The sequence below is a fragment of the Furipterus horrens genome, unplaced genomic scaffold, assembly GCF_987537825.1.
Source record: "Furipterus horrens unplaced genomic scaffold, mFurHor1.1.pri manual_scaffold_11, whole genome shotgun sequence".
NCBI lineage: Eukaryota > Metazoa > Chordata > Mammalia > Chiroptera > Furipteridae > Furipterus > Furipterus horrens.
In genome coordinates this window covers 742,452-758,284 of record NW_028327181.1, presented here as the reverse complement: position 1 = coordinate 758,284, position 15,833 = coordinate 742,452, and the positions used below count along the sequence as shown (strand labels likewise).

The window sequence follows — 15,833 nt, the reverse complement described above, 5'->3', positions numbered from 1 at the left end:
GGTGCCGGCCCAGACGGGCACGTGTTTGGGGACCGTGTTTGAGTGCCGTGGAGAGTCCCACGGACGGCGTGAGGTGGGTCACGCAGCCTGGACCTTGGGTAGAAAGGGCCCTGAGGCAGGTGCAGCTGCAGGGAAGTGGGGGGGGGGGGCTCTGATTTATTATGAACGTCCTTCTGGCGGGGGGAGGCAGTTCTCGCTGTGATGCTGACGGTCAGCAGGCCGAAGGCGCCGTTATCTCTCGAGCTCCCGTCCCACGAGGTGAGCTGGGCTCCCCCACACTCACTTCATCTTTGTCGACGGGCAAGCGTGGCAGACGTGCCAGGGATGCAGATGTGCCGCCGTCCCTTAGAAAGGGTGTGGCTGCTCTTGGGCCAGGACTTCGTCCTGAGGTGGTGGATTCAGTCCCCTGAATGGCGAGGTGTTTCAAGGACCGTATGGGGGAACGCGGTGGCCAGGCGTGTCTCCCCCTGACAGTTCCCGTCTCCCTCCCTCCCGACCCACCTGCCCCGACACTAACCACAGACCTGCTGTGTGCCGGCCACTGTGTTCACAGCCCCTGCCGCCTGCCCACGAGTCCTTAGAGCCCCCCTCAAAGGGGACGGAGTGGGGCAGCCCCTTGTCACCCAGCTCTGCGCCCTCCCCACCGCCCTCCGGTCCCCTGAGGCGCCAGCTCCACCCGCCAGCCGTGCCTGTGAGCACCCCAGACAGGCCCAGTGCACTCCCAGCTAACCCTCAGCAGCCCCTCGGCCTCCCCTCCTTTCTCAGGAAGGACGGATGCCCCCCCCATGATGGAGAGCGGCCGTCCCCTGCAGGCCTGCCCTCCTGCGAGCCCTCCGCACGGCTCTGCCACCTGCCGCCCGTGCCGCCCCAGCACGCCCCCGCCCCCTCTGAAAATCACCAAATATGCCCATATTTTTAAAATTGCCATAAAATATACACAACAAAACTGACCACCTTGGCCGCTTTTACGCGCACGGCTCGGAGGTGGTCGGCACAGTCACACCGTGTGCGGCCGCCGTCCCCTCCAGACCCCGCTCATCCTCGGCAGCCGCAGCTCTGTCCCCGTCCCCCTCCGCTGCGCCTCCCGCCCTGGCCCCACCCTGAGTGAGATGAGTCTGGGGGCCCCCGTGCACGGGGCCCACGCAGCACCTGTCCTTCTGCAGCAGGTGTGTGCCCTCGAGGCCGGCTGGGTGTGGGCGTCGGGGTGGCCGTCCCCAGGGGCAGCGGGGGGCTCTGCCCTCCCAGCGCCGCAGGGAGCTTTAGCGCAGGGCGGAGGCTCAGCCCCGTCCCAGCGGCCCGTCCATCCCGAAGCCGCCATACTCGCTACCTGGTTGTTTACGAGGTTCCTCCTGCGGGGATGATGCTCACGGCCGGGGCGGAGGCCCTTCCCTGGCATGAGCAGCACGCGCTCGGGAGGTGCCCTCGGCGGGCTCAGCCACGTGGACCGGGGCGATTTTAGTGCTTCTACTGCTGGGCTTTTGCCATGTGGCCGTGAGATGCTGCAGGGAGCTGGGGGCCTTCAGGCGAGGCCGGTGGGCAGCAGCCGGTGGGGGGGAGGGCCCGGTGCTGCTCCTCCTGGGAAGCACGGCCTTTTCTGTAAGGACACCCAGCCTGCAGCCTTGTAGCCGCGAGGAGCTCGGGGGAGCCTGTGGGAGCGGTGTTCTGCTTGGCGGGGGGGCTCTGGGACACTGTTTTCCACGGGTCCGGGACACTGTCCTGTCTCCCGTCGGGTCCAGAAGCCAGTGCGAGCGCCGGGGGTGTGGGGCAGTCGTCCCCGGCTGCCGCTGGACGCAGGCCCCGCAGGCCTGGCCGCCCTCCTGCGCGTCTGTGGAAGTCCGCAGCTCAGTCCGCAGTCCCCGCGGTGCCAGTTTGGAAACGGGGGTGGGGGGTGGGGGGGAGGAAAGGGTGGGTTGAGGCCCAGCCCTGGTTTAATGGTCAGTTGCTGCAGTTATTTTTGAAGCAGAGTTTCTGAGTGCGGCCACAGCCGGCAGGGGAGCAAGGGGATGTCTGTCATTCCAGCGGCCCCGTAATTGAGGGCTGCGGCGCCAAGTGCTCTCCAGGGTTTGGGGTTTTCCTTTGAAGGCCGCTTTTACATTTCTGAGGACGGTTTTGGAGGCCTGCTCTTTGCAGTTAAAATGATTTGTCGGAGGGCAGCCCGGTGTGCTGTGCGGGGGAGCGGGGCTCAGAAGAGAGGTGGGCGCAGACGGTGACCGTCCTCGTGCGGGGGAGCTCAGCACAGCAGCTGCTGCGGGCCGAGGCCTTGGGGCCCGAGGTGGAGGTGCCCAGTTCTCCTGGCCCAGGGCGGGTGCGGCCCCAGGGGTCCCCAGGCCTCTCCTGGAGGTCGCGCAAGGGGCTCTCCTGCTTAGTCCCTGGGTAGGTGGTAACCCGCTGCCCACACTCCTGTTCGGTGGTCTCTGCAGGGCAGCGTCTTAGAAGCGGAATTGCGCAGGTCCAAGCCTACGCGTTGTTCTTCTCGTTTTTAAGTTTACTTTGGATGTCTAAGCCGGACCCACGTTTCCTCACCGAGGGAGCAGGTAGAATCCAAGGGGGAAAACGCTAGCCCCGGCGTCTCACCGCCCTGCTGCTGGGGCGCCGCGAAGCTGCAGGAAGCACGCATGTGCGCATGCAGGCAGTATGTCCCACACAGGGAACACACCCATGGCATTGCCCCCGGACGAGACGCAGAACATGCCGGCTTTCCCGGGCACCCTTGGGACGCTGGGGATCGCAGGCCACGCTTGTCGGACACGCACCTGCCCCAGGGTGACGTCTTTGCTATAAACCTACGAGGGGAGGCGCAAGGTCGTCCGGTAACGGCCGCGGTTCCCTGACACCATTGTCGCTGTGAGGATTCCAGCTGCCAGCTCGCGGCGGCGGCTGGTGGTCCCCGTCCCCTGGTTACTGGGACCGCGGGTGTGTCTGCATTTTCTCCTCCCTAATGACTAAGGACGTGGATCACCTTGTTATACGTTGTTTGAACATTCCGGTACCATTTTCCATCCATCCTATTTCAAGTCTTCTGCACCTTTTCCTATTGGGTTGTCTGAGTTCTTTCTTACTGATCTTTTCAGGCCTTCTTTATGCGCTGCGCGGCGGCCGTCAATCCCTTGTTGGATGCACGCGTTGCAAATACCTCTTGTGACCGGGTCCTGCCCTTTCCCGTCAGGGTGTCTCCTGAGGGGACGCAGTTTGGAATGTTAACGCCATCCCATCCTTCAAGCCCTGTTCTTGGGCCTCGCGGTTTCTGTGTCCTGGTCAAGGGTCTCCCAAGGTCACGGAGGCCGTGTCCTGTGCTGCGTTCTGGTTCACGTGTCCGGGGGTCGCGCTCTCCCTGCTCTGTGTGGGCCCACACCGGCGTCCTCGTTGATTATTCCTCCCACGTGGACATCTAATTCCCCTCGCTGCTGCAGAGAGAAGCCTCCCTTTGTCATGAATCACACGCCTGGTCGTCAGCAAGTCGTAAACCCAGCCAGTCCTTCCCGTGTGGCTGTTTCCAGACCGCGCCTTGGTTCTGTTGGTTTTTCTTGGGCCCATCCCCCACGTCACAATGACGCCGCTCCTCACAGGTCCCCAGCAGGTCCCGAGGTCCCCGGCCGCCAGCTGTGTTCTTGGGACTGCCTTGGCTGTTTTCAGTGAGATGCACATTTTAAAACTGATGCGTTGCGAAACGGCCCTGCAGGAGGGCTGCAGCCGTTCACACTGTCCTCACCCACTGATCGTTGTCATTTGCGTTTCTTTGATTAGTACGGATGCTGGGTCCCTTTCCCCGCTGTCTGCGTTTTCTTTTTTATGTTGTTTGTTTCTGTATTGATGTCCAAGAGTTCTCTGCACGTCGCAGTATTAACTCGTGGTGGGTTGTTTGGACCATGAGACAGTTAAAAATTTTACGTTGTCAAAAATACCCACAGTCCCAATGCCCAGATTCATTCCTGCCCAACTGCTACTTCCTGCAGGGCAGGTCTCAGCGACCACCAGCTCCAGCGTTAATTCAGTCCTTGTCTTAAATCTGGTCACCAGCCCCGGGTGGCCCCTCATGGCCGTGACCTCTGGCTCCATCGCTTCCCAGGGACCACCGGCTCCAGCTGCACGGCTCTGTGGCTCTGCACCTCCAGCGGGGGACTGGGGTGCCAGCTCCCTGTGTCCCGAGGGGCCTGGGATCCTTAGGAAGAAGGACCTGGCCTCTCCCCGGCTCTGCGCACCCCTCGGAAGGCCCAGGAGATGCCGTCACCCCATCCATGTCCGGGTGTCCCCATGGCGCACCTGTGTGAACCCAGCATTCCAGCAGCTCCTCTGTGCATTGCCACCTAGGGGGGCGCCTCTGAACCGGTCCCCGACTGGCCTGGGCCCAGGATTCCCCCCACGGTGGCACAGAGCGAGCAGGGGGCTTCCCTTTCCCAGGAGACCCTCGGTCTTCAGACACAGGCCGCCAAGCTTCTCCCAAGGGGCCAGGTGGCACCCAGCCCGCCCAGCCCCTCCTCCCGGGCCCCCGCTGCCACACCAGCAGGCAGCGCCCCTCGGCCCGGGGCGCCAGCAGGACTCTCAGACCAGGTCTGTTTAAAGAAAATCTCACTCACCCACCCTTTACTGTGCAACATGCACCTGCCCACAGCCCCTCCCGTGCGTGAGGCACCGCAGGGGGTGCACTTGGGGCTGAAAAGGAGGCGGTTGCTCTTGGCTCATGAACGGTGCTCCAGGTGGTCCCGGAAGCCCTTGTTCCTCTGCTTGGGCTTGTCCCCAAGGAAGGGGGCGCATGCGCTGCTCAGTGTCAGAAGCGCACATTGGAACCCAGGGTCCTGGGAGCCCGTGCAGGAGGCTGGGGCCTCGGCCCGTGCCCGCGGGCATCGCCGCCTCTCACCCCGCGGCCCTGTGCGCAGCAGAGTCCGCTATGTTTCCGAGGACAAGGACGACCCTCATTGTCACAGTCTGGACAGAGCTGGGCAGGCCCGGTGCCCTAGACCCGCTCACTCTACAGCTGAATAGCACTTTTCTGGCCTAAATTGCCAGAGATCACGAACCGCTGATTGCGAACGAGCTTCAACACTTACCACCTGTGTTCAGCTGGGGCGGAAGGTGATATATTCATGCCACGCAGGCCGTGGGTCGTGCGGACGCGCCCCGGGAACCACAGCGGCTCCTTGTGTCCTTTGATTGATGTCAACAAGAGCCGCGCGCACTTCTCCGCCTTCTAGTCTTTGATCTGAAACAGCCTCCGCATTTGCACTGGAATACATTTCCACCGAAGAGCCTCTGTTTAAGCAAACTGAGAAGTCTCTGTGACAATACATCGTTTTCTGGAGATGAGATGTCGGGCACACTGGTGAAGCCTCATTCCCCAGAGCTTTCTGAATGTGTGTGGACGGAGGGTAACTGTCCAAGGAAGAGAGGGACACTGTCTTCCCGGCGGCGGAGGTGAATTGACACTTACCGGTGCCTGGCCCCAAACTCCTCATTCCCCCACCTTTGGACTTTAGGTGGTTTGTGCTGGGGTCCCCTCCTCCTCTCGCTGCAGAAGTCACATCTGCCATAGCCCAGTGAGCCTGGAACCAAGGGCCAGCCCCTCCCGGGGTCCGCTGGCCAGAGAGACCCCTGATTAGCCCAGGAAGGACCAGGAGAGAAGGGGCCTTGGGAGCGGAGCGAAGGGGGATTGCTGCTCACACACATGGGGAACGTCTTTGCTGTAGATGCTCAGCTCTGGGTGTTGCCCCTGGGCGGGGAGCTCACTACCTACCCGGGGCAGGACCAGGCCGAGGCTCCGGGAGACACAGGGGGTCTGGGGCAGGCAGGACGGATCAGGTTTCCAGAACCCCAAGTAAGGCCCATTCTGGGGGGAGCTCCTGCCCATCCATTCCGAGGGGTCCAGGGCCACTGACCAGCACGGCTCACGCCCCGTTCATGTCTCTGTCTTCTCACCTGTCCCCGGTCTCAGTCCCCGAGTGAGCGCCGCTGTTGCCGCACTATTTCCACGCTGCACAGGGCGGGTCTCCCCAAGGCTGGAGGTGCTTCCGCGTTCCTGGTCACGGCTGGGGAAGCAGAGGACCGAGGGCTCCCTGGGCTTTCCTGGCGGCCGTGGTGGGCTGATGGCAGGACTGACAGAACTCGCAGACGTGGGTTGCAGAGGGAGATGAGGTGGGGGTGGGGACAGAGGGGGAGAGAGAGAGGGAAAGGGAAGAGGGAAGGAAAGTGGGGGGGGGGGGAGAGACTAATTAGGGCAAATTGAGGGACATGGGGACGGGTTCTGAGCAGCCAGAACAATAGGGGTCGAGGACATTGTCCTTTCTCGGCGGCTTTAAGGGGCCCAACTCAGGGAGGACGCCTGGGCTTCCGCGAGCTGTTCAGCAGCCGGAGGTAGGAGGTGTGAGCACAAGGAGGACAGTCGTGACCCACGGGGTGACAGTCCCTCCTCCGGGCGAGCACACCCGAGAGCCGAGTCCCCACGCACCTGGGCCCTTGTCTGAAGTGCAGGCTCACCTGGGGGCTCCGCCGACCCCAGAGCACAGGACGTCACCGCACCCGTGCCCGGGGCCAGAACGCCCGCCCGTTGCTGGCACACAACCGGGCTGCGCCCTAGGTCCAGGCTCCGACACCTCCAGCTGTCCCCGTCGGGTGCTGGATTTGTGCTGAGTCCTGTCCTCCCTCTGGCCACCGTTCGCGGACACAGCCCCCGCACGCCCCTCCCGCCGCTCCACGTTCACATCCTGTTTCCCATCACATTGGTGCCCACTGTGTGCAATAAATGTTGCGTTTTTCTTCCTGGAAGCCCCTTTCTGTCCCCAGCTACCCCGTTCGGCCACACGCTCAGGACAGGCACGTCTCAAGGCCCCGCTCTGCCGAGGCCGGCGCCGCAGAGTGGGCCAGCCTGGGGATGAGGCCGGCAGAGGTCAGGTGCGGCCCGCGCCCACCTGCCGCGTGTTACTGTTCACACTGAAATGCGCGTTTTGTCTGGCAGAGCCGGAGAGCAGTCGGATGAATATCCCTGCGGATGTCATCTTGTTCTGACAGCTTTGTCTCTGAAGCAGATCTGTCACCACCCCCCTGCTGGCCTCTCCCGTGCAGGACTCGGAGCGCCTCCCTTGAAGTGACACAGCGCTAATGTCGTGGTGGCCGCTGTTTTCATTAGGGACGTAAATCCTGTCTTTGATACCTTTCATTTTAGATCTCTTTGAGAGGCACAATTTTACCATGTTAAAAAGTTGTTTTTTAATATGTGGGAAGAGGATTTCAGGGGGAAAAGCTTTATGGATGATCAATTATCTTAAGAAAAGGATTTTTTCTTTCCTGTGGGAGTTTCAGGCCTAGAGAATTCAGGGCTAAATTATGGTACCTACAGACTTATAAAACAGAGCAGCAAAGAGCGGGAAGTGGCAGGCAAACGGGAGGAACAGAGACCGGGAGCCCCGGCTTCCCCCAGCTCACCACCCCGCCTCCCAGCCAGCTCTGGAACGCAAACTGTGGGGTTCCAAATCCCTGCTTTCCTTTCTATGTAAAAGAGCACACGGTTCATGGAAAATAACATTATTTTTAATGTGGTTTGTAAGCAGGTTAGAGACCATAAATATGATGTGTTGTTATTAACAGCCACAGAATTGGGCTGTAAAGCAGATCAGAATTTTATAACCTTTTAAACCCATCCCATTATCTGCATAAAAATGAAACCATCCCACTGCCGGGACGTTCCGACAGGGCCCCCGGGGCTGACCGGGAATTGAAATTTACTGGTTATCAGCAGATCCTCCCGTTTGCAGGTGCAGACAGAGAATTCTGTTTTGTAGCTCGTGCTGTGAAAACCGTATTTTTGCCTCCCACTTGAGGGGACAGATATACTCAGAGGCAGCATTTTCCTGCTCTGATGGTGAACCCTGCTTCCAGATTTACATTCGACATTATACTTTAGCTTATAATTCAGTGAGGTTTTCTGGCTGCCGGAACACATTCCAACCAGTGGCACTGGAAACGAGACCCAGCAGGTGATTGACTGAGGACCACCGTCCATCCCTGTCCCTTCAGGAAGAGCATGTTGGCCAGTCCTGCCCGGCCGCTGGGGCAGGGCCGGAGGGCAAGGGGGAGAGGCAGGCGGGAAGACCAGGCGGATTTTGCCAAAGGCATATCTTCTGTGTAGCTTCTTCGTTTCCCTTCGGATATGACAGCACAGACCATGCCCCTGGGGACTTTCTGGGCACAGCTTTCACTCCAGTCTGGTGGCAAACCTAAAGGCACAGGGAGCTGGTCTGCATTTCCCACGGCAGGAGCAGCCAAGCGGGGCCTCACCGAGGCCAGCAGAGGGCAGGACATTCCCGGTTGGGGTGTGACCTTGGTCCCGGCCCCAGTGAGCACCGCCTGCCCTCCTCCGCCCTCCGACCACACACGCTGGGGCTGTTGTGGTCAGCCGGGGCAGAACTCTGAATTCCTCCGTCAGGGCGGGACGGCTCCGCCCGAGGTCACCGGGGCGCGGAGCAGTCAGAGCCTGGGACAGCGCAGGCCCCTGCTGGCCCCCGTCCTGGCTGGCTCGGGCGTCCCTGCCTGTGCTCCGAGCAGCACACAAACACAGCCCCTCGTGAAGGAGGGACGTCGCCCCCGGCTGGAGGGCTCAGACCCAGGGCCACAGCCGCAGAAGCCTCGCCATGCCGGGCGGGGCCGCGCCATGTTCCTATCTGGAGCTCCGATTTTGTGGGTTTCTCTGCCTCAGTTTCCCCTGCCAGTGACCTGGTGGGGCTCTGTGTGGCTGCAGACCCAGGGCCCCCACGTCTGGGCATGGAGTCACAGCAGCACAGAGGGGTCGGAGGCAGAGCATCTCTCAGCCTTCAGGGGCTCAAATCCATGCGCGACGTCCCTGACACACTTTGAGACCCATGGCTGCCCCCACCCAGTTCCTGGTTCTGCGGCCCCAGGATCGCCGTGGAAACCACCCTCCTCTCTGAACACGGGAAAAGGTGCCAGCCGGGGTGTCCCAGCCGGCATTGCGGGCTCCGCCTCGAGAAGTGGGCAAGAAGGAATGGAGGGGTTTTCGGGTTTCTCTGTGGACTTCCTAGGGCCTGAGCCGTGTGTGCTCGGTGGGGTTCCTGGGCACAGGTCCTGTCGCCAGCGGGTCCAGCTGTCTAGACGGCTGTCCCCTCAGGAGCTTCTCTGAGAAACCGGGACCACGCCGCCTGCCCGCAGACCCGCGTCTCCTCGGCGGCTGACGCAGCGAGCACTTCTGGGCGTCTGGGCCCCGGGCATGTGGCGTTCAGACAGAGGGTCGCTGCGTGGGCAGCTTCGTGCTAAGGGCAGGACACAGGTGATAAACTGACGGGCGGGTGATCACTAAGGGTGCTTCAGACAGTGGGCAGCCTGCGGTGGTGTCTGGTTTCGGCAGAGCGGAGGCAGCCGTGCGCTGGCACCCAGGCAAGTCCGGGATCAGACGCCGGACCTCTCAGGGCCCAGGTCAGGGGCCCGTGGTTTCTCATCCCTCTGTCCGTCCACAAACACGCAGCGAGCGCCTGCCGTGTGCAGCCACAGGCTCCTGTGTGTGCCTTCCGGACGGCAGACAAAACGAGCCGATCGGTGAATACGCGACGGGCCACGTGGCGGGCGATCAAGGCTACAAAGATGCGGATAACAGAGCGCGGGAGCGTGGGCGGGCGCTGTGCTGCCGCGGGGGGTCTTTCCGAGGGACTCGTGAGGAGCAGGACGGGGCAGGGAGGGGGTTGTCTGGCGGAAAGAGCACCCTGAGGGGCAGGCGCGGCGCGTGTAGAGGCCCTGTGGCTGGAGGCCTAGCCTGGCCACGAGAGCCGAGCCGGAAAGTCAGCGCACGGTGCACCGCTGTCTCGCAGCCGGGGGGGTGTGGCTGTCAGGGTGTCACCTCCATGTGGGGACCTGGCGTCACAGAGCATGCCATTCTTGTTTCAGACGGAGAGGCAGCACCGCGAGGCCACCAGTGAGAGCAGCCGGGTCTTCCTGTACTGCGCCTTCCTGGACTTCAGGTACCAGCTGCGGGGGCCGGGGGGACGCCGCCTGCGTGCCGGGGGGCCGGGCCCCCCGCGAGGGAGCAGGTCTCTCACCTCCCCTGAGAGAAGCCCCCGGGCGGATTTCTCAGTGATGTGCATAGTGTCCAGTTCTGTTCATGGAAAACACGCTCTTCTGTGCACGCCTGAGGCACGACCCATCCTGCTCTGTGTCCCTCCCCCTGTCTCCCACCTTCTGTGTAGCCGCTCCCCGAGGTGGACACTGGGTCACTCTGGGCCTGGGCGTCCCCATCACTCACTGATGGCTGATGTGTCCCTGTGCACGGAGCCGAGGCGCCCTGAAAGGAATGCTGGGGTGTCACTTCTGATGGGCACCAGCCGACGCTTTCCACGGTGACCGTGGCAGAGCGCTCACACCGCTTCCCTCCCCCGGAAGGAGCCTCGTGTGCCCGCGGCCTGACCGACCCCGGCCCCGTGCTGCGCTCGTCGACCTGATGGGGACCCCTGTTCGCCCGAGGCCAGGGCAGTAGCCGCTCCCACTGACCCCCTCGCCCTGTGTGTCCACAGCTCCGGGGAGGGAGTCTGGTCAAACCAGGGCTGTGTCCTTGCAGAAGGGAACCTGGGCTACTCCGTCTGCCACTGCGCTCACCTCACCAACTTCGCCATCCTCATGCAGGTGGTCCCCCTGGAGGTAAGAGCCCGCCCGCCCCAGGGCACACCCTGTCTGCATCAGGCTGAGGGCAGAGCCGGGGTGCTGTCAGCCTTGGGGGCAGACGGGAGACCTGTGAGCAGGGACACCCGTGAGGCTCTGCTTCTTTGGCAAAAATCATCTCTGCTCCAGGGGTCTTCGGGAAGACCCCCTGCAGAGCCCGGACCCCCCCCCCAGGTGCTCCCAGGCTGCCCCAAGCAGACCCCATGCAGACCCTGACCCCCCCAGGAGTCATGGGAAGGCTGGGGGGCAGGCAGGCCAGCATTTGCAGCCTCAGGTCCTGCACTGCTGGGGAGTCCAGCTGAGTGAGGTCCTCGACAACAGCTAGTGGACGAATGTCCAGAGGGTGTGTCCCCCGCGGGACACGCAGGTGCACACAACCACGGGGTCTACACGGGGTCCTCTGAGCATCTCTCCCGAGGCCGGAGCTGCGGGGCTTCAGACGAGGCTCTGGGCCTTCTGAGACCTGGCTTCCAGCGGGGGTCCGCGAGCCCCCTCTGGTGGGGGAGGGACTTCCAGTGATGTCCTTTCTAAATAGCCCCTTGTCCTGGGCCCTGGAGCCTCAGGCTTGGGGTGGAGGAGACCCCTCCCTCGGGTCAGATAGCTCACCTGTGGCGCCTGCCTGGCCCCAGGGCTGGAGTGAGTTGCTCAGGGTTAACAGACCCTGAACTATTATCAGTCCCGATACCTGCGTGGCCCCAAAGGAAGCTGGACGTCTGCGGTGGAGGCAGCGGCTCACCGCGGGACCTCGGTCCCTGTCCACGGAAGGCCAGGCCCCCGCAGACAAGTCCTGTGCGCAGACTTGCCCACACGGCCGATGTGTTGGAGCTGGGACACGGCCCCCTTGTCCTGTGACAGCTTCTTGGAGAGCAGCATGTGCCGCCCTGGCCACTGTGGCTCGGCTGGTTAGAGCTTCGTCCCGTAAGCGAAAGGTTGAAAGTTCAATCCCCTGGTCCAGCGCGTATGTTGGGCATGTACCGGAAGCAACCCTCTCTCTCTCTCTCTCTCTCTCTCTCAAAGCAATGAAAAAAAATGTCCTCAAGTAGAAAAAAAATTTTTTAACAAAGTTACTTTATTTTATATTATTTATCTGTTTTTAGAGAGAGGGGAAAGGAGAAAGAGAGGGGGAGAAACCTCACTGTGTGGTTGCCTCTCACTCGCGCCCCCAGCTGGGGACCTGACATGCAACCTAGTCATGTGCCCTGACTGGGAATCGAACCAGCGACACTTGGTTTGCAGGCCGACGCTCCATCCACTGAGCCATAGCAGCCAGGGCTGAAAATATTTTTTAAAAAGAGTGGGGCAGGCGGGCTTCTGAAAATCCTGACCGGGCCTGGGATGAGACCCAGGCACTTGCACAGCGTCCTTCCGGCTGTGGCTTCGAGGGTTCCGGGAGGGCGGTTCTTGAACGGGGCGTGGCCCCTGGGTCGCCCAGCACGCTCCGTGGTGTGCCTTGGTTCAGGCACATGTGACCCCCAGAATCTCCGTGGGAGCATTTTCTTTAAGTGGTTATGTCTGGGGAGCAGCTACTCCCACGTGAGTGAGGGGCTGGCATCCTCACAGTCACAGACGCGGGTCAGGAGCCATCTCCAAGGCCGCCCAGGGGACAGGGCCTGGCCCTGGACACCTGCAGGTCCCTCACATGCCGAGAACCGGAGCCATGGGCTCTGCCAGGCGGGGGTGCAGGCAGCGGGGAGGGAGGCAGCTCCGTCCAACAAGCTAAAAACCCCAGTGGGACCCTTTATGATGGCAAATCTGTCACCACCCCGTGTAGGTGACCAGATTTAGACTGTCTGTGGATGTCTTCGTAGAAGCAAATCCCGTCTGCTCATTGCCAGGAAAGGCTGGTTTGAAAACGGATTAAAATCTCCCGTGCTAAGACAAGCCTCACGAACGACGGAAAAGGGACAAATGAGGGCAGTTCTCTGTCGACCGCAAACCTGGGGGGCGTTGAGAGATTTAGCGCAGACAGCGGGCATGGTGGCTCCATGACCTGAGCTGCGCCCCAGGCCTGGGGACAGGCGGGTAGGTGACCGGACAGACCGGACCTGGAGCAGAGCCTGTCACGTATGGACACCCCTGTGAGAATCCGTGTCCTGGGACTGAAGGAATCAGAGGGCAAGAGACGGTGAAGGGGTAGGGAGTGAAGGAACCTTGACACCCTTGTTTACGGAGGAAGGAGCGGGATAGCAGGAACGCCAGGGACCGTAGACGCAGGGTCGCCTGAATTCCGACGCACCGACGGCAGGCCCCTCGTGTTGGCGGGATGATTAATCAGGAAGCCGTGTGCCCCGATAGAAGAATGAGTTGTAATTATGCCAGCTGACTCGGAGGGATTTCCAAGACCTCGTTATGGGAAAGGGCAAGTCGGGGCAGGGGAGGGGGAGGGTTGTCAGACGGTCCTGCCAAGCTGCACACAGAGGGGACAGTGGTGGTGGCCTGGCCCCTGAGCCGGCAGAGGCCCCAGAGGTCGCGCCGTGCGCCTGCCCTTCTCCAGGTGGCTGACCCCTAGGCGCGGCCAGGCCGTGCAGCCCCCTCGCCCGCCCTCCGCTCCCCCAGGGGGCTTGCCGTGGCCATCCTGGCAGCCGGAGCACTTTGCCGGGACAGGGAAAGCCGACCAGGGGTCCAGGTGCGGAGCTGGGGGGGGGGGGGCTGGTAGCCACGGGTTCAGCTGTTCAGTAAGACAGTCCCCAGCTGCGGCCTGGGGGCGGACCACGGCCAGGAGACAGGTTTCCTTCAGCCCACACAGGCTTAACAAAACAGTCAATATTTCAAAACTCAGACACATTATCTAACATTTTTTATTTTAAAAAGTGAGGAAGAGGGCTTCCACGTCTGCCCAGAAGCCGCTGCCCCCTGCAGACAGGGCCGTGGGGCCAGGTCCCGTGGCGCCCCCGCCCCCCGCCCCTCTCACCCCCCTCCCTGGGTGACAGCCCCTGTCGCCTTCCGTGTGCACCGCCACTGTTTTTGGGAAGACAGCTGCACATGTCCTGTCGTCTTCTGGGGCAGGGAACATGTTTGCTGAGAGGGACTTTGTTAAAGCCTCGGAAGAGAAAGATACTTCTTTTCAGAAGGACGGTCCCGCTTGCTTCTCGGCCTGTCGGAGGCCCCTGGCCTGTGGTCTCTGACTCAGGGGAACCATGTCCTGAGGCAAACCCGGCTCTCCTGGGCGTTGCTGAATCCAGCCGTGGGCTGGGAAAGGAAGGCCACTGCGGGGGCACGGCACGCCTCCCGCCAGGGCCGCGTCCACTCTGAGCCCTGGTCACAGGGCCGGGCCCGGTCAGCCGCCTGAAGACCCTCAGCCCAGCACAGGGCAGCCCACCATGTTTGCGTTGGGGGGAGGGGGCGGTGGCGCAGAACAGAGGGGCCAAGCCTCCTCCGGGGTCTCCTCAGGGGAGCGGGGAGTGGGTCACTTGCTCAGGCAACTTCCGATGCGCGCCCACTGCGTGTGGCTCTGTCCCCTGACCGAGGTGCCACCTCTGTGCCCCGCAGACGCTCAGGGTCTCCCCTGACTCTGTGTGGCCTCGTATGGTGCCTGCTCTGAGCCTCAGCTTCCTGTCTGTGACACAGGGACCCTGCCCTGGGGGGAGGGTCAGACACCTCCCAGCCCCCGACTGCCCACTCTTTGAGACGGCGCAGCTCCTAACAGCGTCCTCTGTGGCTTTGCCTCTGCTGATGAACCGACCACGTTCGAGGACGGCCTGCGCAGTGGTGACGGGGACCCTGGCCGAGTCCCCCCCAAACGCTGACACGGCCCGCCTGCCACACGTGCGCAGGCAGGCTCCTCACGGTGCCAGCTGCCCTGTCCGGGTCCTCAGCCAGGATGTGGGCATCCGGGTCGGGCTCCTCAGCGAGCCCAGCGCCTCCTGCGCCTGTGGCTGCCACGGTCCGGACAGGGGCGCGGCGCGGGGCGGCTGCCCTGCAGGGGAGGGTGAGGCAGTTGCGGGGCAGAGGCTGGGTGGGCGGAGGAACCCGAGGCCTGTGTTTGAAATGGCTGTCCCCAGGGGGCAAGCCTCTGTTGGTGGCCACAACGAGGTCACCACGGTCGGCGGGACAGCGGCTGCCCCGTGTCCGGCTGCGGCCGCACTGACCGCAGGCCCCGAGCTGGCCCCGCGGCCCTGACCCGCGCTCCGCTCCCCGCACAGCTCGCGCGCGGACACCAGGTGGCGCTCTCGTCCATCAGTTACATCGGCTGCTCGCTGTCCGTGCTCTGCCTGGCGGTCACGCTGGTCACCTTCGCCATGCTCTCGTGAGTCCCCTCCCGCGGGCTGTGTCCCACTGGGTGTTTCAGAGGCTTTGCGTGAACACGAACAGCCCCCCGCCCCCCACCCCCCGATCCAGACACCCAGACCCTGAACAGCACCGCTGGGCGGCTGCCCAGTCACTTTTCGTGTTGAGGCCTGGGATGCAGGGAGGGGGCTGGGGGTGCTGAGAAGAGAGAGGAGAAACCGCAGGAGCTGTGGAATCGGAGGGCACCCGCGTGAGCTAAGCTACGAAGCTCTGGGAAGGCCCCGCAGGTGACTGCCCAGGTGAGAGCGGGAACTGAGGACTTCCCCCATCCCCATGCAGAGACATCAAACAGGCCACAGCTTGTGGGGACACAAAAGTGGAGTGGGAGACGTGTGTGGGCGGACAGGGGGCCACAGTCCCCAGGGCAGCTGTGTGTCACTCACGCCCGGGGGCCCCCACCCCAGGCCGCGTGTGGGGTTCCTCCTGGAGTTCTGCACCCACCCCCGCCCCTGCCCGGCACCTCGGTCGTTCGGTGGCTCTGGGGTCCGGATGGGTTGGTTGGGAGCTTTGAGGCAGGCAGGTGTATGGGGGACACGTGCAGAGGTTCTGGGGGACCCCAGCCAGGCAGGGGGCAGGGACTCCCCGCTATCTCAGGCTCTGATCCCTGGTTCCTCGGCTGTTTGCTCGGCACAGCCTCTCCCCCAGGTGTGGTCAGCTCTGAGGACACAGCCGCTCCCGAGACAGAATCACCTGTCTGCCTGGGGCGCGGGGGCACAAACACGCATTTCACAGCCATCAGTGCCCGGCAGCGGCAATGACAGAGCGAGGGCGTGGGTTCCTTCACAGGCAGGGACGCGTGAGCTGCCACGCACGGGCCTGGGGCGGGAGTCGGCCTCAGAGGACTAGCTGGTGTGCAGGACTGGAGGCCAGAGTGGGCGGAGGTGTCCAGGAACCAG

General features: G+C 62.8%; 1 protein-coding gene across 1 annotated transcript in view; it reads left to right on the top strand.

Annotated features, from left to right (window-relative positions):
• Positions 1 to 15,833, top strand: part of ADGRD1 (adhesion G protein-coupled receptor D1) — a 65,607-nt gene that overhangs the window by 28,591 nt on the left and 21,183 nt on the right. Inside the window, exons 15-17 of the mRNA XM_090291001.1 lie at positions 9,883 to 9,956; positions 10,506 to 10,629; positions 14,793 to 14,896. Coding sequence (XP_090147127.1) covers positions 9,883 to 9,956; positions 10,506 to 10,629; positions 14,793 to 14,896 — 302 coding nt within the window. The remainder of the gene's footprint in view (positions 1 to 9,882; positions 9,957 to 10,505; positions 10,630 to 14,792; positions 14,897 to 15,833) is intronic.